The sequence below is a fragment of the Tachypleus tridentatus genome, chromosome 1 (assembly GCF_004210375.1).
Source record: "Tachypleus tridentatus isolate NWPU-2018 chromosome 1, ASM421037v1, whole genome shotgun sequence".
NCBI classification, from domain to species: domain Eukaryota; kingdom Metazoa; phylum Arthropoda; class Merostomata; order Xiphosura; family Limulidae; genus Tachypleus; species Tachypleus tridentatus.
Window position 1 is genome coordinate 43,187,566 of NC_134825.1, and position 27,901 is coordinate 43,215,466.

The 27,901-nt window shown below is 34.0% G+C and overlaps 1 protein-coding gene across 5 annotated transcripts in view; it reads left to right on the forward strand.

Moving 5' to 3' along the window:
- The first annotated feature begins 5,553 nt into the window (after positions 1-5,553).
- The window catches only part of LOC143247121 (muscleblind-like protein 1), an 83,469-nt gene continuing 61,121 nt past the window's right edge, over positions 5,554-27,901 (forward strand). For 2 of the 5 annotated variants that reach the window (XM_076494668.1, XM_076494686.1), the window contains exon 1: positions 5,554-5,707. Coding sequence is in view for 1 of the 5 variants with exons in the window: in XM_076494706.1 (XP_076350821.1) it covers positions 5,636-5,707 (72 nt within the window). In the remaining 4 variants the exon portion in view is untranslated. The remainder of the gene's footprint in view (positions 5,708-27,901) is intronic. The other 3 variants (XM_076494696.1, XM_076494706.1, XM_076494657.1) reach the window with 3 other exon arrangements.

Consider the following 27,901-nt stretch of genomic DNA (forward strand, 5'->3'; position numbering starts at 1 on the left):
CCACATAACACTGTAGGAATTAAGCCTGGAAATCGGGATTCGAATGCAAATTCAGGTGGGAGATGGAAGGTAAAGAAATTGGCCTGAAAGTCAAATATCTTCTGTGCAACAGAGGTCTTAGGGAGGAAGGACCTGTCTGGATGTACAACAACATGAAAGGAATGGCAGAGGATTTTGATAACATTAATGACATAAATATCCGATCGACGATGCTCGTAATTTACTAGGAAAATGAAACATGTAATATACCATATACGTGATTAAACATGTTGGACATAGAAGATTTTTAGTGAAAGAGTTGTTATTTAGTGATTTAGTATTTAATGATAATTTAGTTTTCATAACACAAGTGATAGAATTTAATTATTTTAAAGTGATAGTTGTGACAAATTACGTTAAGAAACTCGATACGAGTCAAAACAGTCGTACGTTGTGTATTCAGTTTAATTATTATACTGGACTGTAATAACACTGTTGACGTCATATTACTCGAAACTTCGAAGTTCTTTTCGTTGAACTTACTAGTTGAACTCTAGATATTTCTAAATTTTTCTGTTGGGTGCTATAAATAGGTACAGATACAGCGAGGAAGTAAATAAAGCAAATAAAAAATAATTAGACAGATCGAGACTGAATAATTAGCAAGTTAATTGTTATGGGCAGTTTATAAAGAAGTTAAAGCAGAAAACGTTAAATCAGTGAAAGTGAAGTTAAGACTATGCTTGTTAGTCTAGCCCTAACGGACAATATCTAAAGTTTCATAGGTAAAAGACATGAAGAGAATAATGTTTTGTTTTATCAAAGGGTGTACTAAAATAATTAAACTCGCCTATGTGAACTTTGACGAAGAGGAGGCAATTATGATAAAGTTCTGTGTACAACTGTGGTAATCCAGGAGTAATGTAAGTGAATCCATCATGGTAAGAAACAATAAATAAAATTAATTCGTGTTGCCAATTGAGTTCTAAAGTAACTGAACTAGCCCGCGTGGACCTTTGACATGAAATAAAATAATTTAAAGCTTTAGATACAACTGTGATATCCTATAGTTTAAATAATTTTAGTACATATGTTTAACTTGATTTGAATATATTATTTTAAAACAAGTGGATTGTGTACTATCTATTTATTATTTGAAGCTATCACCAATAAGTCACAGAAATCTACTGTAAAAACATCCCAGCACGTATTTAAAACTTTAACAAACCAGCTATAAGAACAAAAAAGGTGTAGTGTGTGACAGACCAAAGTAAGAAGGTGCTGTAAAAAGAAAATTCAATTTTAATCTCCTTGATTATATTCATCCTCAGAAACAATGTGAGATTGAAAATGACAGTAAATTGCTATCTGAATATTGGAATATAACTTCCATGAGAATTACAGCCGGCACCTCTTCGACAGATAATGTCGAACCCAATGCCTGGTTAGTCATATTGGAAGCATTGTGTACAATATAGAAATTTCCATTCTTAATACATCGAATTCTGAAATTATTCAAATTTCTGTTAAGTAACAAAAGCAAAAAAGTGAAACAATTGAACGGAAATACAATAAAAGAAAACTGTTGAAAAAAGCATTAAAATGTCAATGAAGTGCAATCGTAAACGGTAATCACAAGCGGAAAAACACTCGTATAAATAAAGCTGTGCCAACAGATAAAGTGAGCACGAGCAAGAATATCAGAGTAAGCTAGCTGTGGCAGTATAGATGGCGTAATACCATTGGCGGAGGGTCTTTCATTTATTTGTTTGGCCATACGAAAGACAGTTTTACAATCGAGTCTGAAGCTTTATAAGACCTAAAAGGCGCTTCCTTGCACTCATATAAACTATTAGTGATAACAAAGGCCGTTTTAAACCTATTGTCTTCATCCACTTTCATTTACAAATATTCTGACACTAGGAAATAGAAAACTAATTTTACAATATTAGGGAGAAATTTATTGCCAAATAAAAAGGTATGTAGTGCTGGTTATCTATCTATCTAGATATGAAATTATGATAGTTATGAATGTTCTTGTATTTCATGTTCAATGCCCACGTCTAATACTGTAAGTTTTTGTCCATGCATAAAGATATTTAATTTTCAACGATGTTGGACATTTTTAATACGCTAATACATAACCTGGATTACTAGTACTTCAGTGAATGCATCCAGCAAAATCATGAGGGTAGATGGGGTATATTTTTACCAAAACTTATTAAGAAATTCTCGCTGACTCTCCATATTAATACATTGAATTATCAAAGTAGGTAGCTAGTGTATTAATTTAATTGAACTGCAATAGCAGTTTAGGTAACCCTATGTGCACACATGGGCGTTAAAGTGCACACGTGGGTGTCAAGGTCCCTATCTCATTTGGTTTCTTTCTTTTAATAGTTCAATAGCAAGCTCTACCTAGCTTTTTTTTATTTAGTGATATATTTTTCTAAATATTTATTTGATTATTTTTTATTTATAAAATAATGTATGTGAGTTTTGAGTGTATAGAGTTTATCATAAAGCTCTATAAATTTCGAAGAGAAAAATTATATAATAGGCAGTGAAATACTGTGAATACTGTTTTGCTGTGTTAAATGATGATAAAATTGTAGTTGCTAGTAGACCTAGGTAGGCACAATCCTGTTGATTAAAGATGATAATGAACAAAAATAACAAATTTCGGTTTTGGTTATCCACTGAATTTTTATTTTGGAATGCTCTGGATAGCTGAAAAGCAGCATGTACTTCAGAGATAGAGCAACTATACCAGATAGTTTTCATATCTAACTTTTGGTTTGTATGTATATTTGTTTGTTTTTTACTCCTTTACGTATAAATAATATAGGGATTGGCTCCCTGAAGACACCGAGTTGTATAATGTACAAATCATTGAGTATTCCACATATTACGGTCAGCTAACGTTTATTTAATACTGGCTGGTAATTCCTCTTCACCCTATATTTAAGATTTTAAAACAGTGATTCTCAACTGGTTAATGATGCACCCAGGGGTTAATGAGATCACAATCAGAGTGAATGAGAATGACAGGATGAATAGCAAGGTGAGTGACTACTATCAATTATCATAAAAAATCCTTAGTTATTATTATATATTCTAGTTGTAATTTGATAAATATATTTATTTTTCTTTATTTTAAGTTTTATATTCATTATATTTGTAGCCTGATGTATATTGTGTTCTAATAAAGGACTTTGTATTTTAATTTAGTACTAATTTTTTCAAACTGGGGTGAGTAAAAAACCTATAGGGGTAAATGGTATTGGAAAGGTTGTGGAGCAGTGTTTTAAAATAACATAAACGTCCTGTAAGAAAGCCAACTTCAAGAACCAATAACGTCGTTTACGGTAAAATTATCATACATTTTTTAAAAATACATTTTGCATAAAATAATAACAAAATATTATTAGCCGGTTTTCGACTTTGGGGGCTCTGGATAGCTGAAAAGTGGCATATGCACCGGAAATAAGGTGATTATGCCAGATGGATCTGCATATTTAGCTTCTAATAATATGTAGAAAAGAAAAACCAGATTACTTTTGAATTGCTTTAGTAAATTGTTGATTTAACGATAGTTCGTTGTTGGGAAAATTCTGTATATAATATACAGGGATAATTTTTAAAAAGTTAGACATGCATTTCGAAGGTCCTGTAGATACCCAAATGTAATAATTTTTATTCTGCACAAGAACCCCACGTTGCTCTCCTATTTGTCAGAGTCCGAGTTACAATGACGTTATCAGTTCGTTGACATATCCTCAAAATAATTATTTTTTGTAACACATTTAATATCTTGTTCATAACGGGCTTGTACACCTTACTAACAGGTTGCCATATTTTGTGTATATATACAAAGTAAATTCGGAATTACATACAGAAAACATTTATTCGGCAGTACAGGGTCGGTTCAACATAACATACAAAAAATAAGGTTCTTCAACAAATATCAAATATATTAATAAAATAAAAATTAAATAACTCACAGAAAAATACTGAAAAAATACATGATTAAATTAAAAAGCGAGCAGAAACTTTGAAGATATATACATATCTATATAAGAATGAAAATAAAACCTTGCAACTGTTACATACAAAACTCGTTACATCAGAACCAATTTTGTGAAATGATTGCACCAATGATCGAAACGTTGTACCTGTTCTAAAAATTAATTTTACTTACTGTAAAAGCTGTAAACTGTACTAAGATATGAAAATTAACAAGGATAATTGTTAAATTTATAAAAGATAAAATATTTTAATAAAACACACACGAATCATTTATGTGCTTTATCTATATGTGTGGAAGTGTAATTTATTGCAAAAACATCTAAACATTTGTTGTTAGGTTTACTCTTTAGCACAGGGCCAGGATTCGATCTTACCCCCAGATGATAAAATTATGAGACTGCCACAGAAAAATTGGCGCCCAGCTAGTGGATGGCCCACGAATCGAAGACAGGCCTTGGTTGTAAGAAGGGAAGAATGTGACAGTTAGAGATGTTAAAGAACGCTTTGCTATTACTAATAATTGCTGGTTGGTAACCCTTTGGAAGTAGGCTTATCACACATGGGTAGGTATACATACAAGTGCAAAATGTAAGAACCAATATTATAAAACGAGCAATGCACATTACATGATTTCAGATCTTATTATGTTGGAGTTCGGTTAACCAATTGGCAGTCTGATAACAAAATGTGTACACTATCCTTCAAAAAATACGTTCTGTGAACTGCAGGGACAGGAGTAACAAACTATCAGAAAACTTGCAATTAGAGAAACTATTTTATGCATTTTCTACACTTTCACGATGAAGACGCAGAAATGTGTAAAAATTAGTCTCTCCAGTTTCGAGTCTTCTGATAGTTTCTTCCATTTATGTCTTCTTTTTTTTTTTTTTGAAAACTAGCATTTTAAATGTGACACACGATATAATGCTTTTCTGTTATTACAATCAACTATGCACCAAAATAACTAATATGAATATTGTTTATTCGCTAATCACCGCATAGATGGATTAATTTAGATCTGATAAGGTTGGTGAAAAAACAACAACACGAATTTTATACATAACAAGTAAGTAATAAATGTACTCTAATAACTATTTCATTTGATGTCCTCAACTTACCCGATAACATAGGTGCTAATAATTCCTATCTTATACTTTTTGAAATTTAGGAATTATGCTCAGGCTTTAAATATATGAGCTCTTTCAACATTTGGCTATCCTTAATTTCTCTTTACAAAAATAGTTTGTTCGTTTTTCAATAAATAGCACATATAAAATTAATGTTTCTTGTTTTCAGTCTTTGTTTCAATGTTAATATGTTTCTGATATTGTTTTCCTTAGCCTCATTTTGTTTGATGTTGGGCACCAAGCTGCTAAATGAGCTATGTCTGTTCTAACCTGATTTCAGCGTTATAAGTCTAGAGACTTGTTGTAGAGCCACTGGGTGGGGTGAGGTCCTCTTTTAAACTCACGAGCCCCTTAAAATATATACTCAGTTCTTTAGAATGAGACAGCTTCAAGGGCCTTTGGTGTGGTCGTATTTTGCACATGCGCAGTTCCTGTTAGCCTGATTACGTTAAGTTAGTTTAAGCTAGCGTGAGTTTGCCATTCGATAGTTGCAGCAAGGAATGGAGAACGTATGCTTTATTTTCTATGTAACTCTTCCCATTGATCTTGTCTGGATATCTTCTCTGAATAAGGTGAGTGTACAGTGATCAGTTTGGAAACAAAACATTTTTACTAATCTTGACTTGTTTTGCAAAATTGGAAAATGACAAAGCAGTAGAAACAGATGGATGCTGCTTCATTTGCAGCTAATCGAATCGTTGAAGGCGTGCCGATAGTCGCAATTCAGATGTTGCGCGTGATTCTTGCTGGTAGCGGTCAGCAAGCATGTAACTTGCCGCACCTTGACTAAGGTAAACCTGCCTGCTAAAAATAATATAAAAGATGGAACGTTGCGCAAAATTGAAATAATATGTGTAAAGTATTAAAGAATGTTAAATCAATACAAAAGAATACAGTGTGTGTGTATGTGTTTTGAAACTAGTAAGCCAGTGTTATGTTTGTTATATTTTTTCTAAAAAAAGCAGGTTCTTGACAAACCCGGTAGAATTTGGCCTACATTGCAGAGTACAAAAGTTGTCAGTTCAGAATCATTCCCGAAACCAAGGAAAGTGTCGCCAATTCTTTAACAACCACTCTAAAAACTGGAAACTGAAACCTCTATGGAATATTCGTATACCGCTATGCCTAAACAGAATCTTTTAAGTTTTATCTTATTGGCTATAAATTTCAGTCATTAGAATAGTGGGGTGGTCAAGAGGAGGAACCTGAATTTTTTCGGAAGATGGTCGTTCTTTAAGTTTCAAGAAGGCTTTTTTTTTTAAATTTTAAACTGTAAACGGATTACATCATATTTGTAACGTTACCAAACACAAACCTAAACATTGTTTTCCGCAGTTCAGGATCAGTTTAATTTTTTTTTGTCACAGACATTTCGTTTATTGTTAACTAATCCACATATTATTACTTGTTTTGAACCATTCTACCCTCATTTTCACTCAGTTTAGTCAGATATATGCATTTAGTTTTTAAACTTCTGGTGTCTTACAGTTTATGCGAGTTTCTTCGTACTCATGTTTTAGTTTGCAACTCTCAAAAAGAGGGGAGGGTTATAAAATATATCACGATTATTCTTGTTAGAGTTTAATTCTTTATATTGCAGTATTCAAGCATGAAAGTAAGAGCGTAATGTAAGATTGTTATATTATTATTGATGTAATTGTATTAACGTATAATATAATAACGTAAATTAAGCAATACTACCTATTATAGTGTTCTACAGACTGTTTGTCAATATGGTCGTGGAAGAACGTGCATTAGATATATTAATTATAGAAACAACTCATATGTGAAACAACTTATGCAGTCAGATTTTTTTGGTATTGTTAAAATTATGTTTATAATGTAATTTATTGAATTTATATGTAAGATAGAGGGCGAAGGACGTTATATTTTGTTTTGGTTTCTAATTTTGCGCAAAGCTACTCAAGGACTATTTGCGCTAGCTGTCCCTAATTTAGAAGTGTAAGACTAGAGGGAAGGCAGCTAGTCATCACCACCCACCGCCAAATCTTGGGCTACTCTTTTACCAACGAATATTGGGATTGACCGTATATTACAACGTTCCCACGGCTGAAAGGGCGAGCATGTTTGGTGCGACGGAGATTCGAACCCACGAGCCTCAGATTACGAGTCGAACGCCTTAACCAATCTGGCCATGCCGGGCCAGGACGTTATGATTAAGCAAGTTATAGAAATATAGAGTAATTTTTGAGTAGCCCAAGAGTTAGTGGTAGGTGGTGATGACTAGCTGTCTTCCGCCTAGTCTTACACTGCTAAATTAGGAACGGCTAGTGCAGATAGCCCTCGAGTAGCTTTGTGCGAAATTCAAAACAAACCAAACTATCGCAAATTGCCATAGGCCTACCTTATCAATGACATTAAAAATTAACTAACTCAATATCCGCGATAGCAAACACACAGATCCAAATACTTCACGAAAATGCACTCATTGATTCAACATTCTCTCTTGAAAAATTATTTTCCTTCAGAGGGCTATCTGCGCTATTTGCGATAGTATACAAATGTTGAATCTTGTAGAAACGGTAAAGGAAGAAAGTAACTAATTTTGATTGTTACTGGACTGGACGTTGAATTATTTCTACCAAATAATTTAAAAGAAACCGGCAACGAAAGATCAGTGTTACAACACGTGGCGTCAGAAGTAAGGTTACTTTATTGAAAATAAAATATTTGAAATAAGATTTCAGCTTTTGAATGTAAAGATCATGAGAATTGGGATTACAACAAGTTTGAAAAGTGAAGTGAAATGTGAAGTAAAAAAAGACAGGTAGGAGAGAATATTGATGATAGAATAAAGCATCTGGAACATGAGTTATATTAACCGGATAATTTAAAAGAATTCATCAATGAAACAAACCAGTGTTTTTCACCTTCCGAATTGTCGTTTCTGTTTTATCGCTTACTTAAATTACAAGGAAAACGAAAACAGATATTATAAAACAAAATATGCTGTCGTGATAATAGAAGAAACCAAAACGAACTTACTTTTGTAGAGTGTTTTAATTGAATAATTCTAGTTACCTGATACATAGGTTTTCCATTGTTAAAAATAGTGATTATTCAGTGTGACGTCACTTTTTTTCTTCCATACGTCCTTCTTGGCTATACGCGTTTAAAACATGTATTTTGTTTGTGTAGTTAAGCTTTACCACGTTTTAATTATTGACCAATACGCAACTATGTATTTTCAAACACACACAAAATGTAATTTTAATTTTAGTATATGCATGTTGTATGAAAAAGATTTAAGTATACAGCATAGAATAAACTCGTTTGACGTGAGCCTCTGCGCATGTACAAAAAACGAAAAGACAAAACAGGAGTTTCGTTGTACATAAACCTTCAAGAATCAAGTGGTATATACTGCTAAAACTATCGCTTCCCCTTACCTTATTCAGAACTTGAAAGGCAAGGTATGAGCCAGAACAATGGAAATAAAATGATGATGACATAGGATAAAATTTTGTAACAAACATCCGCTATAAAAAAGCATCACATTGACAATATGTCAATAAATAAACTTACTTGATTTGTAACACGTTGTTTCTCAAAGTGTAGACGAGAAACAGCTGTTTTGTTTACAGACAATAAAACCCCAATGGTATAAATGTTGAAATGTCATAATTCATTGTGTTACAGCAGAAATTCATAGCATCTTAAGCTCAGTGAATAAAAAAAAAACCAGATCAGATTAGACATTAGGATTCGTTTTATTTCAACATATAAAAGTAGTATTTATTGCTGTATCGTACAATTTAAGTCTATAACTGAATACAGAATCAGGCATGTTGATCAAAGTTGTTCCACGTATTGACGGCTCCACCTTTATTTTTCTTTTATAAACAGTGCAGTGCGTTTTTCCTAACTGAATTTTTCAGAGGTTTTAGGTGATTTTCATAGTTTTTGGGGCCTTCTTTTGTCGTGTTGTGTAGTTTCGTTAAATTAAGTTTCATCCACCTTTTTGTTTTGTTTTTCTTTTTTTGAGACAAATTCTGGAGTAACGATTGAACTAACCACTATGGATCAAACTAATGAACACGTCAAACAGATTTGTATCTCGTAATGAAGAAACAACTCAGTGTGGGTGAGATTTTTCTAACGTCCCTCGGTAGGACAGCGGTAAGTCTTCGGATTTACAACGGTAAAGCTAAGGGCCCGATTCCCCTCAATAAATACAGCACATAGCTTGATGTGGCTTCGCTATAAGAAAACTCAAATTAAATAACATCAAACGAAAAGACAATAAGAGCAATGAAGGAACAAATAATATTAAGTCAAAATAAATAACACATCAAACAGATAAACATCGAAAGAAATGACTCTACGGTGCAAATAACTATCCATCAAACATAATACAAAAACAATTCGTTTAAACTAATTAATGGAGAAACAGTTGTAAGTGAGACTAAATTACACGCCAAATAGCTAAACACTATCAATACCAGAAACAAACAAATCGTATTGGGTCACATGACAAACAAGACCATAAAGAGAAACAGATAGCACAGTGAACGTCAGATATTATTGAAGAAACATCTCCGAGTCAGACTGAACAAAATAGGATCAACTGAGCACTTGTTGACAATGAAATAAAAATATTTCTGACTAAGCAACGTGCTAAACAAGGAACGCAGTCACTTTACTTTGATCAGTGGTCAGGAATATGACGGAGGAGCTCAAAGTTATTACACTCTGGTAACATGTTTTACTTGTGTGTGTCAATGAACAAGTACAAAGATAACGTGGGTGCTATTTAATGTATCAAATACATTATAAATTATTGTTAACATCCTTACCAGTTGCTGTTTTGACCATGAAATTGTACGATATGGTTGTGGAATGCGCACGTTTACATCCAATCGCACGTGTTTAGGCATTCATCTATTTCCTCCCACCTGATATATCACCAGATATGGATCAGATTATTATGTTTCTGTTAGTTTAGATGTTGGGTTTTTTGGTTTTTTACGCCGGTTTTGTGTGAATGACTAATAATTTTAAATTAAAATAATGCACAGGAACTATTTTTGTTACATTTGATATGTCGTTAAAGAAAGAGACCTCTTTCCATAGAAATAATAGGTAACTGAACATTGTCATATTTTCGAGTTTGAATTCTTGCCATTCTAGCGAAAACAAAATTCCTCAGTTAAAGACCGTATTCATTATGACCTCCCTGTCATAAAATTACCTCATCTTAAAAGAAGAGTTCGATCATAATGAGGTCACGTAACCTTGGAAACTACACTCGTGGTTACCACGATCAGGCCACAAAATATTCTGTGACGCTAAAAGTCACTACCTGTTTCAAAAACTTTCTTCCGAAGGAAAGTTGGTCTTAGCTTTTGATCGTAAGATTTTAAGAGGTTGAATAGGCAAATTAACCAGGAATGATGTGAACGAGAAATGTTTCAACAGGTACTGCAGATTTTTAAATACTCTTTCATCATCATATTCTTATGTAAATTGAAATATGAATATTTAAATCATATATAAAGATGTTAGTATTCAAACCGTCTAACTGCAGTCTTGAATATAGACTCAACACATATGTGAATAAGCTTATTGAAAGCTTTTTCGAAAACTTTTTCTCATGGAACAATTTTTAATTTCAAGCTCAAATTTTATGCATTTTGCTATAATCAACATTAAAATGTTAGGTAGTTAATATAAAAAGTAATGTGAGGATGTCTATTCCGTTTGTATATTTGTTTGTGAGCCACAAATCACAAAGTGGCGAATTCAAGGTTAAAATGAAAAAGAGGGGGTCGTGTGTGAAACAAACATGTCCACACTGTGAATCTCAGGATTCATGGTGCTCGCTCCATTGCTACTTTGGGGAAGTGGGGTGCTATAGCGCCACCTTTAACCGTACTGTAAGTGGTTCATTCGCTGTCCTCTATACCCGATCTGTCAATTTAAAATTATGGGACGGTTTAGTTTGTTTTGAATTTGCGCAAAGCCCCAGGAGGGTTATTTGCGCTAGTCATCCCTAACTTAGCAGTGAAAGACGGCAAGTCATCACCATCTACAACTAACTCTTGGGCTACTCTCTACAAACGAATAGTGGGATTGAACGTTACATTATAACAATTATAATGCCCCACTTCTGAAAGTGCAAGCATGTTTGGTGGGACGGCGATCCAACCCGCAACTCTCATATTGCAAGTCAAGCGCCTAAACTACTGACCATTAGGGACGGCTACCACATAACTCTCATGTAACTTTCTGCGAATTTATGAAACAACAAACAATATTTACAAGGACTTCGTTTACGACGAGCCTGTGAGAAGTGAAAATAAATTCAAGTTTTTTATTACAAATTTAAAACCTTGGTTGTCTAATTACATTATCGATGTTGTGATGGAATACAAATATCAGACCAACTCATTTAACGACTTAGAATATTCTGTATAATTCTTAGTTGTGAAGCATAACTGTATTAGTACATAACTTCTACCCTTTTTGTAGTTTGATTCAGTTCTGAACGTTAAAATGCGTGCGACCGTTCTCGCATCTGATCGTCACAGTTTCAGTTTGTTTATTAGTTGTTAAACACAAAGCTGCCCAATTGACTGTCTGTGCTGTGTTCATCCCAAGGATCAAACTTCATTTTTTTTTTTATCTTTATAAGCCCTCCAGCTTACCATTGAGTTACCTAAGGTAAAGCAAATTTTTAATTCGAACTAACCCTACTCTAGCACATCTCGTGCATCAATAAGTACTTCTAATAAGGAGTTTGTATCTTCTTTAGGACTAAAGGAAATTTCACTGTTGTTGGGATCTTTACTTCGTCATTATGTTGTATGTAAATAAAAATATACTTTCATCAATTACCAATTCAAATGTCTTTAATAATAACTAATAGTCTCTTTGTATCCATTTTGGGCCTGGCATGGCCTAGCACGTAAGGCGTGCGACTCGTAATCCAAGGGTCGCGGGTTCGTGCCCGCGTCGCGCCAAACATGCTCGCCCTCCCAGCCGTGGGGGCGTTATAATGTTACGGTCAATCCCACTATTCGTTTGTAAAAGAGTAGCCCATTAGTCGGCGGTGGGTGGTTATGACTAGCTGCCTTCCCTCTTGTCCTTACACTGCTAAATTAGGGACAGATAGCCCTCGAGTAGCTTTGTGCGAAATTCCAAAACAAACAAAAGTATTCATTTTATTAAAACAGTTTGAAAATTATACGTAATTATGACACTTAAAACATTATTTGGAACAGTTACAAAATACACCATTAAGATTTTCTGTTGTATTTATTGTGTCTAAGCAACCTCTCAAAATAGTAATCGTTGACTGTGCTATAAAGTTACAAGTATGTATTGTTGAATTTCCAGTGGCTCAGCGATAAGTCTGCAGGCTTACACCGCTAAAATCCGTATATTGATACACGTCGTGGACACAACACAGATAACCTTTTCTGTTGCTTTTCGTTTAACGAAAAATACACAAGAACAAAAACCCAACACGTTACCCTTTCAGCTGTAGAGGCATTATAATGTAACACTCAAATCCACTTTTCGTTGGTAAAATAATAGCTCAAGAGTTGGTGGTGGGTGGTGTTAACTAGATATTTTCCTCTACTCTTATTACTTCGAAATTAGATGCGGCTAGCACAAATAACCCTCGAGCAACTTTGCTAAACGTCTCAACCAAACTGTTTTCATTTTTTGTTATTTTAAGACGTACTTACTTAATTGGTGAACATATATATAAAATCCTTGAAACAGTTTTTTTTGTAAACATTTCGTTTATTCAACAACATTCACAGTACGTTTAGAGACTCGAAAATTAAATATAATATGACAAAGCCGTGGGGGCGTTATAATGTGACGGTCAATCCCACTATCCGTTGGTAAAAGAGTTGCCCAAGAGTTGGCGGTGGGTGGTGATGACTAGCTGCCTTTTCTCTAGTCTTACACTGCTAAATTAAGGACGGCTAGCGCAGATAGTCCTCGAGTAGCTTTGCGCGAAATTCAAAAACAAAACAAACATCTAATTTTAGAAAAACCATCAATTTTGTATACCCCTACCATTAGAATAAACATAACCACTGTTGTTAAAATTACTGAAAGCAGTGTATCTTTATTGTAAGTATCGATGCTTTTATGTATTTTTAATGCACTTTTATAGTTTATTATGTTAAGATAAAAACTGAAGTATAATTTCCCATCCTTTGTTACAAACGGGTTTCTATTTTCATCGTCCAACAAACGGGTACCACAATTAGTACAGTATATTGTACTTTAATATGTTTTTTGTATTTAACTTTTCATTAAACTTGCCACATTAGAAAACTAATGTATTTAATAACTAGATTAAACTAGAAAAAAGTATATATGTACATATATGAAAGATGATGATGTATGTGTGTAATTGTGTTTCGCACGAAAGTTCTTAGAATTTATTCATTACATCTGTCGAAAAGATTTAAGTGTAAACATATTAAACAGATACACGTTGAAAGTAAAGGTATATCAAAACAACAGTCCATATGATTTAATCCGCTGGGATTAGCAGTAATAGTACTTCAGTGCTTCGCAACTGTCCGAAAAATATTTTAATCGAATTTACTTTTAAGGTTTTACGTCTTTAAACCAATTAATAAGCATCACAACTACACTTCTCTTAATGTCTGTGTTGGGCTCGGTGTGACCAAAGGTTATCGTGATGAACTGTGAAACTGAGGGTCACGTCCTGTTACTCGACAAGCACTTCTTAGTCATGGATACTTTTAATCTGAGGGTTAATTCCCAATATTTCATTGCAGTAGTTAGAGATGTGTATTGTTGAATAGTTTTCTTTATTCCAGTCTGTCAGTTACCTAAAAATATTTAACTTTTATAAAACAGTGTGTTTGTGTTTTTTTTTATAGCAAAGCCACATTGGGCTATCTGCTGGGCCCACCGAGAGGGATTGAACGCCTGATTTTAGCGTCGTAAATCCGTAGACTTACTGCTGTACTAGCGAGGGGGGCTTGTAAAACAGACAACAGTTCAAAAATATAATTTGGAACAGAAAACTACTACTCTTGTGATTCTGTATTAGGAACGTATCTCTTAATGAGGTAAATTAAAAACAACGAAAAATCATGAACTATTTTCTTACACGAAGACGTAACTTAGAAGCTTTTTGAATAAATTTGAAACCAGATCACTTCCAATCAAGTAAAAAAGTACGTTTCTTTTACGATATTAACGGTTCTTCTTTTTTTTTTTTTTTTATGGAACTGTAGCTTTCTTATGTATTTGTAACATTGCAAACAGATACGTAAATTCAAGGCAATGTACACGAAACCAGAATAAAGTCAACACACATTCAGCCAAATATTCAATTGTCAATTTTCCCAAGGGTGACAAAGTGGCATCTGAAATATTTGAAATCAGCACTCTTGAATTATATCATGTCAGTCATAAAAATTTATCCTAAATTATTTCGAAGGAATTTTATATACATTAAGCTAATATTACTGGATGGAAGAGAGAGTCTACCGGCGTGTTCAGAATTTAACTTCATGGCCCAAATAATTTATTTTTTTTAAAAGGATTATTTTTGAAGACAGAAAAGTTTTAACTTCTAAAGAATACCTTACGTCCTAGAAAACAACTGAATTGCCATGGTAATGCCAAGAACTTTATCGCTTTTAAATAAACAGAATGCTCATTTTCAAGTTTTTAATTTATTTAAATGTTCGTCTTATAGCTAGCGTTTTCCTGAAAAGAAGTTATTTGTAAGCACAAAGCTACACTTTGCCCTTCTCGCCAGAAGTATCGAAATTCGATTTTAACCGTTATACGCCCTCAGACTTACCACTGAGTCAAGACTAAGACAGGGACTGCTGGTATTATGAATTATAAAAGCAAAATGTTTAAATAAACAATATTTAGACCTAGTTGTATCATAAGATGAAATATCGTTTAAAGAAAAATAGTTTCCATCTATGTTAAATAAAGTATTTGTAAATCTAATACCTAGTTTTGTAAAATAATGTTGTTATAGAATTTGTTATATAGCTACATCTTCTACAGCCGAGTGAAGGACTATAGCAAATTTCTGTTGTTTCTTTCAGGAGAAGGAAAAGCGTTAAAATATCCTTGTTCACACAAAAGTCGATTGTATCGCGCCAGCGAATGGTTGGTTGCCTTTGTGAAAAAACAAAGTTCTCTGTCAAACTTGTACGTTTATATAAACAATGAGCACTTTCTCAGCCCAACTCGGAAATAAAACACTACAACATAACAAAGCCAGTCCTTGTTAAACTTATCTTACACAGTGCAAAAATATGCAACCATCAATATTTTGGATAAACTCAGACTTCACCCTTAAAAAACAGTTTAATAACCACAAATCCTGTGTCAATACTGAAAAATACCATCCTGTTGCTTTGAACTTTAACTCTCCATTGTATACTGTGACGGACAGATAACAAACCTATCTTTGTTGCTTCAATTATGTAATGGAATGCACTTACTTTCAGGAAACGGTATACATAAACCATGGAACTATTTTTGTTGGTTACTCAATTGAACAATGGTATTTCTGGGTAATGCATCCACTTATAACTTACCGAAATAAATTTCACAAAAACATATTTGTGCAATACAGACCCATTTAAATAATTTAAGGAAAGTTAAAAAAAAAATTACCGTATTTTAATAAGTTGTGCAACAGAGAATTAACCAACCTGGTTACTTTAATCAGTGACGTGGTTTTCATTGGTATTGAAACCGGGTTTAAATCGAAAGCCGAACAGAGAAATAGAACAGACTACAGGATCAATATTTTAAACACTGTTATCTCATACGGTACGAACCTCGATTTGGATAGTAATTACCTTCGTCATTTAACTCAGTCTTTCTGAAAAATCTAACAAAACTGTTTTGAAACGTTGTTTTGAATTATACACAAAGGGCTATCTGTGCTCTGCCCACCACGGGTATCGAAACCCGGTTGTTAGCGCTGTGAGTCCGCAGACATACCGCTGAGCCACTGGGGGGCGTTTTTGAAAACGAATTTCCGTTATTTCATTAATGATGTTTTAACTGATATTACGTTATCAAAATTGGGATCTTTGTATTATAATTTTTATTTGCTTTCTTATTATTTTTTATATTCTCAGTTATATATCTACTGTTACTGGATTTCATTTATTCAATTTGTTATTAACACGTCTCTCAGGAGCCAAGGAGTGTTTTTATACTACAATTTGTTGAAAATTCAAATTAAATTCAATACGGAAACATTAAAAAAAGGTGGTTTGAACGTATCTTTTCGAGGAAAGTTTTTGTTTATTAATTTACATTTTTTAAAGTGTAATATAACATTCTCAAGTCTTCATACTAGATAGTACTATGGTAAAGTGTAATATAACATCCTTAAGTCTTCATACTAGATAGTACTACGGTAAAGTGTAATATAACATTCGTAAGCCTTTATACTAGATAGTACCATGGTAAAGTGTAATATAACATCCTCAAGTCTTCATACTTGATGGTACTACGGTCTACCCGCTGAAAGTAAATTCAGCACATATCAATTAAACCACATTCTCATCATCATCGGTTAAGCGACTGCCAACGTTTACTGCTTCTGGTATCACCTTTTAATGTTTAGCTTTCAACTGAGATACGAACGATTTCACCTGCGATACAGTAGGGATGGTCGAATCATCACGATAGTCAGCAGTAGGATGAACACACATAAACACTTTGAAAGCAGCTACAGGCATAATATTGTACTTGGCTTGCTGCAAAATATCTACCAAAGTGGTTTTAAATGGTTCCCGAATACCTCTGTGTGTCGTTTGGAGACCTCTGTGTCTTGTGCTTGGCCGTTAAGCTCGTGATGAGCTGAAAGATTTCAGTCATCTTATCACCTCAAATTACTTTTTGCAACCCCAACACTAAAAGGACGTGGGAACTGTCCTCTGTTTAGCCAGTAAAAATGTCCAAAAATTTCAGTTCAAATTAAGCAGAACCGGAATGGATAGGTTTTGTTGTTTTTTTACAATAAAAATGTCCTCCAGTGGCTCATGAGGGGCCTGTTAATATTTCACTTTTCCAATTCGAGTGTGGTTAAGTATTTTTGTTGATATATCTTCCTATTCTATTCTTCTATACATTACTTTATTCTCCAAACATATGTCTTGTAAGCCCTTGGTATTTCAAAACTAGTCATTTTTCTTCTTATTCTATCGCTTCCACATCATACACACGCGCACACACGTGTGTACATGTAATGCTGTTTTAGGTCATACTCTTAGAAACGTCTGACGTATCACTTCCGGTACAACGATCCAGACACTTTCATCGTCCATCTCTCATTTACCACCGATGAAGGAAAATCCACTATCCAAAATTACTCGGGTTATTGAGTATCGTTTCTGGTGCCTTTTTTTTTCTGTTGATTCTCCATGAATAACTCTGATAAATACCTTGCTTGCATGCACGACAACACACATGCGCGAGCGTGCTATATTTTCAAATTTAAATTTGTAATTTGGTACTAAACAGCTTCAAATGGAGACGAGTATGTTAAAGGTCAAAGTGCAAAGACCTAAAAGAACATGCACAATCGCATGCATAGGAACATAATTCCTGAAGTCTAACAGACTGAAATTAAGATTCTTGTATCTACTATGTTCTCACAGAGCCATTTCATAGACGTTAAATATTGATTGAAATTGCAACTTAACTGTACACAATTCTTAGAGTTAGCTGACTCCAAGTTCCAAGCAATAGGCTACTAAACCTAACCTTTAATCCCACTGCTTAACTATGAGAGATCATTTCCTCAAACACCCACACACCTCCTCCAACCACCAAATATTTCTTCAGACGGGAAATACACGATGTTACAAAAAGTCAACGCCTATTGTTTCACGCCACGAATGTGAAAACAATGGTACACACACAAATTTACTGACCTCGGTTATTGAAGACAAAAAAACAACATTCTACAAGAATGAAAAAAACCAAGAATTATCTATTTAATACAGGTTACTTGAGAACTTACGAACATGTCATTTACTTCAAAAACAGACAGTAATAATATGTCGAATATGTATCTCAATTCTGTTTATATGTAAGTCATACTAATTATTCACAGAATGTTTCATAAATAGAAAGCATGATCATGTATTCTGAATCACTTCCAATCAAGTAAAAAAGTACGTTTCTTTTACGATATTTATGGTTCTGTTTTTTTTTTTTTTTTTTATGGAACTGTAGCTTTCTTACGCGTTTGTAACATTGCAAATAGATACGTAAAGTTTAAAGCAATGTACACGAAACTTGAATATAGTCAACACAGATTCAACCAAACATTCTTAAACGTTTGTGTTATTTTTATAACAGTTATATTTCAGTCATATATAAATCTGGAGCAACGCATTCAGTGCTAGAGTTGGTAACGGTAACTTGGTCTCTTTTCCGTTTCATTTGAAGATACTAAAGATTATAAAATAAAACCCTCAAACAGAAATTAAAATTCTTACTCTCATGAATGTCATAGCATGTATACTAAAACCATTAAACTAACTCATAACGATGATTCAATTTTATACATACTAAAGTCTATAATCTCTGTACCACAGATCAAATTACGTACACGAGCATCATTTGAAATATTAACTACGACGCCTACTTTTTACCTGCACTACATAGACTCGGTATATGAAACCCCTGTTTCCAAAGTTACTGCTCTGTCTACACAAAATAGATTAAACATGCTCTGATGCACGTAAGAAATAAAAATCAACTTACATTTAGTCTGTATTAACTTAAGAAGTCTCAAGGTACTGGCACATACCTAATTGGTTAACACATATAAAGTGTTATAACGCCCCCACGGCTGAAAGAGCGAGCATGTTTGGTGCGACCAGGATTCGAACCCGTGATCCTCGGATTACAAGTCGAACGCCTTAACACGCTTGGCCATGCCGGGCCCCTAAACCTAGATGGAGGAATGTAACCTCCCGTTATCTTCTCCATGTCATCCTATATCACTGTGTCAAGTTTGGTCTCGATTGATCAACAAATATTAAAACGTATAAGGAACAGATACACATTGACGTTTATTTATATAGTTGTATGGTTAAACTTAGTCGTGTTTTTAGACACTGCACAAAGTTTCTCAATCATTAATATTTACGATTATTTTAAGTATGTTAAGAATAACGTCATGCGTCTTCTGGTTAACATCAAAGTTGAAGCATTAAAAACACAGCTTACAAAAAGTATCATTTGCAGGTTTGGTTTAATTTAAATCTTGTGTGAATTACAGACAACTAGAATTAATCAGTGATGTCGAGAAACCCACTTGTTGAGAAATTTATATGCAAAAACGGCTCGTTTGGGTTGAGAAAATATTTTACATAGAAGAGCGAACAACGTTTCGACCTTCTTCGGTCATCGTCAGATTCACAAAGAAAGAGGTAACTGACCGGAAGCTGACCACATGTTTGAAAGGGGTTGTGTGACTGAGTGTCGGAATGTAGAGGGCGGTATTAGATGTTTGAATATATATTTTATTTATTTTATTATATTAATATAGGTATAAAGGCGTTCCTTTATATTGGTTTATTTTGGGTTTAAATTGTTGTATAAGTGAGGCTTCTTTAATTTTAAATTTCTTTATGTTTGTTTCTTTATTTAATATTTGAATGTTTTCTATGGTTATGTTGTGTTTATTTGACTTGCAGTGTTCGAAAACGTGTGAAGGTGACTTTTTATGTTCTTTGAATCTGGTTTCCATTTTTCTACTTGTTTCTCCTATATAGAAGTCGTGGCAGTTATCACATTGTATTTTGTAAATAATGTTGGTGTGGTGTTTGTCAGTGTAGTTTTTACATAGTATAGACCTCAGTTTTATGCCTGGTTTTTGAATAAATTTGGTATTAACTGGAATGTCATATTTTGTTACCAATTTTTGCCAAATGTTGGTTATTTGTTTGCTGATGTCAGGAAAATATGGTATACGGCAGTATATGGTTTCGTGATTTTTTGATTCGTGAGATATATTTACTTTAGTTGGTTGATTTTGCTTTCTGTCTAGGTGTGTGCGTATAATGTTTTCTACGGTTTGTGGAGGAAACTTATTGATGTTGATGAAGTATTGTTTTATTTTGTGTAATTCATCGTTAATTTTATCTGGTGAGCATAGTTTTATGGCTGTGTTTATTTGGTTTCTTAGTATGTTGAGTTTTTGTTTTGTTTCATGTGCTGAGTCCCAAGGAATGTATAGTCCAATATGGGTGATTTTTCGGTGGATTTCTGTTTTGAATTGTGTGTCGGTTCTTGTAATTTTGAGGTTAAGAAATGATATTTGATTGCTTTCTTCCTGTTCACATGTGAAGTTAATGTTGGGATGTATAGAGTTAATGTGATTGAAAAAATTAAGTATGTGTTCTGTAGATTTGAATCCCGCAACCGTGTCATCTACATATCTGTACCAGTATAGTGGTGGATGTGATGCTGTGTTAATTGCTTGTGTTTCAACTTGTGTCATAAAAATATTGGCTAGAACTGGTGATACTGGGTTGCCCATGCTTAGGCCATTTGTTTGTATATAATTTTGGTTGTTGAACATGAAGTTTGTCTTTATCGTGGTGAATTCTATGAGGGTTGCTAACAGGTTACTGGGAATTTCTATAGTTGGGTTAGGGTCTCGGATATAGAGTTCTAAGGCTATCTTGCAGGCTTCAGTGGTTGGAACTTCTGTAAAGAGGGATATAACATCGAAACTGGCCATTAAGGCTTTATGATTAAGTTGATTAAGATTAGACTTGAAATTAAAAGAGTCTTTGATGAATGAGCTGGCTGATGTTACATATTTAGAGAATGCCCATGCTATGTATTTACCAAGATTGTAATTAAACGATTCATATGTGGACATTATTGGTCGTAATGGACAATCTGGTTTGTGAGGTTTGGGGATGCCGTATATTTGCGGTGTGCGTGAGTCGGTTTTACGTAGGTAGGAATAAAGTGTTTGTGAAATTGTGTTGGCTTTCTTCATTTGTAGTAGTAATTTGTTCAGTTGCGTCTCGTGTGTCTTTGTTGGATTTGTGTGTATTGGTTTAAATTTGTTCGTGTCTGATAGGATGATATTGATTTTTAGGATATATTCATACAATATAGGATGTATTCATATAGGATGCATATAAATTAGACAACTAGAATTATTTAGCAGCACAAGTAACAAGCATCCATTTCTAGCATTGTAAAGCAGTCAATTATAAATACTTAAATTAAATGATTGAGTGAAAAAAAAACAGATGACCAGTTATGAATATAGCTTTACAGCAGTTAAAATGTGTTTTCGACTTCCTTTCTATACACAGAGTAATACAGTACAACTTTAACCTAAGCTTCTTACAGGTATTTGGATTTTGGGTGATAGAATTTTCTATGTTTTTGCTTCAGAATATAATGTATTATAAATTTCTGAAAGACAATATTTTCAGGAGAGAATATCTCATGATCTGAGAAGAGGCTTAAGAAAACTAATTTTAAATTGTTCTCTAATTGTATCATTTGGCCTGAAACTATAGATTTCATCCAAAACTTATAGTTGAGGTAAACCAATAAGCGTCACACTCGTAAACTTCTGGTTCCTTTCTTACACGTGGCTATAAACACGTAGTATCTCCGGGAGATTTCCAGGGCAATGAAAAAAAAGACGTCAATTTTAGTGTTTGGAAGAGTGGATCCCATGAAGGTTATAAGATTCTGACAGTAAAATGTCAAATGTTCGCTTTTACTGCCCGCACTGTGAATCAACGGTAGAATCCAACACCGGGTAATATGCGTTGTACTCTCACGTTGGAAAAAATCGAAAGTTTTCTCTGTACGATTCCTCTCCCCCTTCAATATAAAATGCCTTAAGTATCTCTCCATAAGACCCTCTTAACTTTTTTAATAGTTTTCTTCAAGTATCCTCTCCCCACACCGTATATAAGATGTTCATTATAGCGATGTAAATAAACAGCTCTTTACACAATTAGTCCCTCACCACTAACTAAGTGATAAGTCTGAAGAATTATAATGTTAAAACCCGGGTTTCGATTCCCGTATCGGCCACATCACAGATGGCTCATTATGCAGCTTTGTGCTTAACAACAAACAAACGTTATACGATTTGGAACATAAATGTAATTAACCTATCATATTTAGGTAGAACCAATGATGGTGATACTAAAAATGTTGATCCTTCAGGTCACTGATTACATGTGTGCGCGTGACACGTCAATAGGCTTGTTTGTTTTTGAATTTCGCACAAAGCTACTCGAGGGCTATCTGTGCTAGCCGTCCCTAATTTAGCAGTGTAAGACTAGAGGGAAGGCAGCTAGTCATCACCACCCACCGCCAACTCTTGGGCTACTCTTTTACCAACGAATAGTGGGATTGACCGTCACATTATAACGCCCCCACGGCTGGGAGGGCGAGCATGTTTGGCGCGACTCGGGCGCGAACCCGCGACCCTCAGATTACGAAGCACACGCCTTAACGCGCTAGGCCATGCCAGGCCCCGTCAATAGGCTCTGTTTCTGTAATGGGTGTTTAACAATAAAATTTATGCATCGGTTATTTTGCACTGGAATGTTCTAGTTTAATTTCCTTTTTATATCTCATAGTCTTTGCATGTGTGCGCAGAAATTATTTCTTTGGGTATCACAAACAAGTCTAAGCTCCTAGTTATATAAAACAACAAAGTGTAGTAATGTGGTGACATCTTTGTACTCGTCATTGGGGTAGATGCGCACTAAATATTTGTGCCTGTGAACTTTATTTGGAACATGAGGACAGATCAGGAATCATTAAATTTTAATATAATGATTCTTTTTTTTTTTAAATCTCAGGGATAAGAGATAAAAGGTTTTCCTTCTATAATTTGATCCTTAATTATTTAAAGCAGTGTAGATAATTGTTAGCATTGTTTACCATATAAATTATTAATGTAATGTATATACGGCTTACAGAATGCTCTTTTCTCTCTGTAGCGTTTAAGAATTTTAAAGTTAAATGCATTCGTATGCTTGGGCAAATACTTTTTAAGGAACCATCTTTAGTGGCTCAGCCGTAAGTCTGAAAACTTGTCACCTTTAAAACCGGGTGTACTAAAGAACAAACGCACCTTGGTCTTAAAAAAATATGAGTTGTAAATCCCCAAGATTGGTCGTTTTTATTATTTGCAGACGAAACCTGTTTATTGGAAGGTAAGCTTTATTTCATGCAGTTATATTAGATGACATAACCTTACATGTAGAGACTGGAAGGTAACAAGATTATCCTTGATTTTGTTAGTTTTTTTGTGGCTTCCATATGCTATTTATGAAATGGAAGCCAGAAGTTTTACGTCTTGACTTATTTCTGTTGAACTATAGCTTATAAGTATAGTTTTAGAGCTAGTTATGATACATTTACAACTGGAATTTTATCACAAAGTATTAGCCAATTAACTACATGATGTGTTAAACATTTTTAAAGTGACAAAACATTATTTAAACAACGTAGTGCTCTAAGGAGGGAACGGAAAAGATATAAAAAACAACTTTTATTTAATATAAATAAACTTTTTTACCCTAGAAACCCCACAAACAAAATATGTTAAAACACAGCTAGTTTCGATCGTAGGCCTACATCAGGTATCGGATGACTGAATATCCTTTTAAATAAAAAAACAGAACTCTTAAGAATTTGGAAAAGTTGACCAATAATACCAATGTTTGTAGAATAACTAAAGAAATATTGTAGATCGATACATTTAATATTTTCTTACATATCCTTCGAACATATAAAACACATTATATTAATCATCGTCATTTAAGGTGATGTTAATCTGTTAATCGAGGGTTGGTTTTTCGTCTGTGATATAGATATTCACTTATTTTTCTACGAACAGAGTTAAAACCTTTTGAAGCTATTTCTATGGTTAAAATAATATTAGGATTAGGTTTATCGTGATAGTAAAGAGCATAGTATGAAATGAAAGGTTAATATTTAACCATTTTCTTTGAATCTCTGACGTGTATCACCATGCTTTTCTTTATATATTTGCATGTTCATCTCATAGAATTCTGTTAGTAGGTGTACAGTATAGCTTATAATAACTACAACATTTTAAAAGTGTTTACTTGTCTGGGCGTACAGAACAAGTAGAGCGTAGTTTTACCACAAGGGACAAGATGATTGTTTTGTTTGGTTTCTTTTGAATTTCATGCAAAGCTACTCGAGGGCTATCTGCGCTAGCCATGCCTAATTTAGCAGTGTAAGATTAGAGGGAAGGCAGCTAGTCATCACCACTCACCGCCAACTCTTGGGCTACTCTTTTTACCAACGAATAGTGGGATTCACCATAACATATATAACGCCCCCACGACGGAAAGGGCAAGTATGTTTGGTGCGACAGGGATTCGAACCCGTGAGCCTCAGATTACGTTTCAAACGTCTTAACCCACCTGGCCATGCCGGGCCTGGGACAAGATGAAATGCTGATTTTACAGAAGTGTTTTAACTGTATTTAGTACCTAATTTTTTTAAATGCACTGTGCGTTGACTTTTCTAACTCAGTACATGGACTATAAAAAATAATATAATTGAGAATGTTTTAATTAAGGTGTGGTGGTTAAGTTCCAGTAATGTACGTCCTCCTTTTATGACTCGTCGGCGTAAAGAGTGGTTAATAAAAATAAGAATTTTTGATCTTATTACTCATCACAAAATAAGAAATCTTTGGTTTTATGAAAATGTTACAACTTATAAGGCTAAAACGTTGAAACTGGCAATTTATTGAACCATAAGCTTCAAGTACCTGATCAAACGTAACAGCGTCTTAATATAAAAAATCGTGACGTGGTAAAACGAAGTTATGAGACTGACATCAGTCTCATCTTTTGATATGTGCATCTTTGGAGCAACTTCTCGTAGCCAGTTTGAAATTATATTGTTAGAAAAGTGGTGGTGTAAAAATAGTTCTCTAATAAACAGCGAAAACATTTCCCTTCAGTGTCTTATATGGGAAGTTAGGCTTAACAGTAAAATAAAATGTTTATACTATAAATTTTTCAATATTTATGTTGAAAAATATTTTATTGCTGTTAATGACTTCAATGCTGCATTTCAAGTGGTTGAACCCATTTAACATCAAAGTTTTAAAGTACAATATTTTATTGGACTTTTGTGTGTGTACACAATGCTACAAAAAGAATTGTCTCCATTCTTTCTACTGCGGATATGAAGGAAACCCAATTTTTGCATTATAATTCTACAAATTTACCATTGAGCTACCCGAACAGATAGAATGAACAAACGGATAGATTAAGAAAGAAGAATAAATTAACCGTGTTTGGAATATAGTTCATAGTGCAATTTTTACTGAACTCACCAGATGCAACTGTATTATATTTTGAACAAAATTAGGGTAGGGACCAAAGTATATACTTTTGTGCTCAAAATCAAATTTGATGACAGCTGGTAGTAGCTTTATTTACGTTATATTCTTTTCGTGGATGTCTTTAAAATAAGAAAAACGCAAACCACATTTATGACAACTATGTTCAGCGTTGTGATTGGTTCATTAATCGAGATCTTTCATCCTCAGGAAGGAATTATTCATTCACTTTTTTTGGAGACTCTCCTCTGGGTAGTGATTGGCTCAGATAGACCTTTAAACAGCAGGTCACGTGTATAAGATTCTAGAAGGATGGAAGATAGTATTTAATATGAGTTATATTCTGCTTTTTTAGTGTAAAGCTTTACAACTTGTTATTTACACCTCGTCCACCATGGATAATCAAACCTTGGATGTAGCATTGTAAGTCCGTACTAACCGCTGACCACCGGGGGGTCTAATTTTCGTTACAGTAGTAGCTGAGTAAGTGTATCGAAATGATCTTTAGCTAGTATATTTTAATATTGTAACATTTAATGATAACATACTCTCCTTTATGAAATCACTAGAATTAGGCCGGGTGTAGTTCACTGATTAGCTTGCTGGGACTGTAAAACGTAAGATTCTAGGTTCGCGATTTGTTGTCATTATATATTCAACTGCACATCGGAGTCGTTGATGCCTTATCTCCCCATTATTCGGTTTCACAAGATTAATTCAAGACAAGTCTGTCATTTCAGAATTAAGGATATGCGCAGGTATGTTTTATATATCTATGCGCGAAATTCAGAAACGCAGAAGTGACCATAGAAAAATCTACGAGGCTCAGACCCTATCGGTTTTATAAACACAGTATTTTAAATTGTTTTTATGTTTATGAGTTGGTTACAGTTTCCTAAATAACTCGTTACACACACACACACAATTTAAACAAAAAACATCAATATTATAATTAATTCCACTAATAATGCTGCGGTCTTGTATATACTTTGCACTGAAACTGACTGATTTTATCGAATGGTTTCGGTTATTTCTTTACATTGATTGTTGTAACCGGCAACTCTGAGAACTACCCAGTTTAATGCAAAATGTTGATCCTACCGGTAGTGAAAGATAAAAGAATAGAAGGAAGTCGGTAATTTTAGGGTTAGTTACTATGTATGCATGCAGTATGTGAAGCGAAAAATGACAATGAAAATACTTTATTTATTCACAAATTATGCCGATTTATGAAACGTTTTTTCTATAAATTTTGAAGCCTTTCATAATTTAATTTCATACAGTTCGACTGGGTTTAAAGATAATCGCCCTTAGTTTTATTCAGTGTTAAACACGTTATAAAACGTTTATGGTCTCGTGTTACCGTCGGATCTACTACTTCTGTTGTTAATTATGCATTGTTCTGGACACTGCAATTATCATTGCAGTTTGTAACAAGCTTCTGCGAAGGATTACGAGATCAGTCTTAGAGTACACACTCTTTTTCACGGACCCTCTTCTACACTTCGGATTACAAAACCACCTTAAAGCAGATGAAAGGCTCAAAAGTTCATTGGCGCTACAACCGGGAACACGATATGTACATGTTAAATTTGAATTGCTGTAAGTTCTGTAATTTCTAATAAAAACAATAGTTTGATTTCAAGATATGGTTAAACCCCGTGAATCATTGACTCGTGAGCTTTTCTCTAATTCATATATTTTTTTATCATTACACACAACGAGATATGCCTAGCTTCATTGTGATGTGTGTTTTCAATTTCAGTCGAAGGTTCTCTCTCTTGATCATATCCTCTTCGTTGCCATGGGCTTTCGTGGGTGTGTGTGGTTTCGAATCTTCTCGCTAGACTAAACTTTCTGCTGTACGAGTTGATCACATTCCTGGGATTCAATAAAGTCTGTCTTTCTGTGAAATGTTATTTTGCTAAACAATTTTTAATGATCTTTCAATATGGATGTCTTTTCTCGAAAAGCGATATGACATGTTCTTTCAGCCTTAAATATACCTGTAAGAGTGTAATGTCGACTAATCGATAATTCTCTGTGAACCGAATGCATAGGTATTAAAAATTTTTCTCTTGGCGCCACGGCCCACAGTGGCGACAACACGATACTGTATTAGCATCTGCAAATCATTTTTATAAAATGCAATTAACCTTTCATTTTAGGGTGTGTATAGGAACAGATAAAACTAGTCTTGTGAAGCTCAGAAGACCTATAGAGAGGCTTTGAACGAGAAATTTTCATTACAACGCAAGATATCTGTCTCAAATTTGATCTTGTTAACACCACGCAATAATAAAACAAGAAAGAAAACAGGAATCTTTCATACGTTTTATAGTTAGCACTTTTA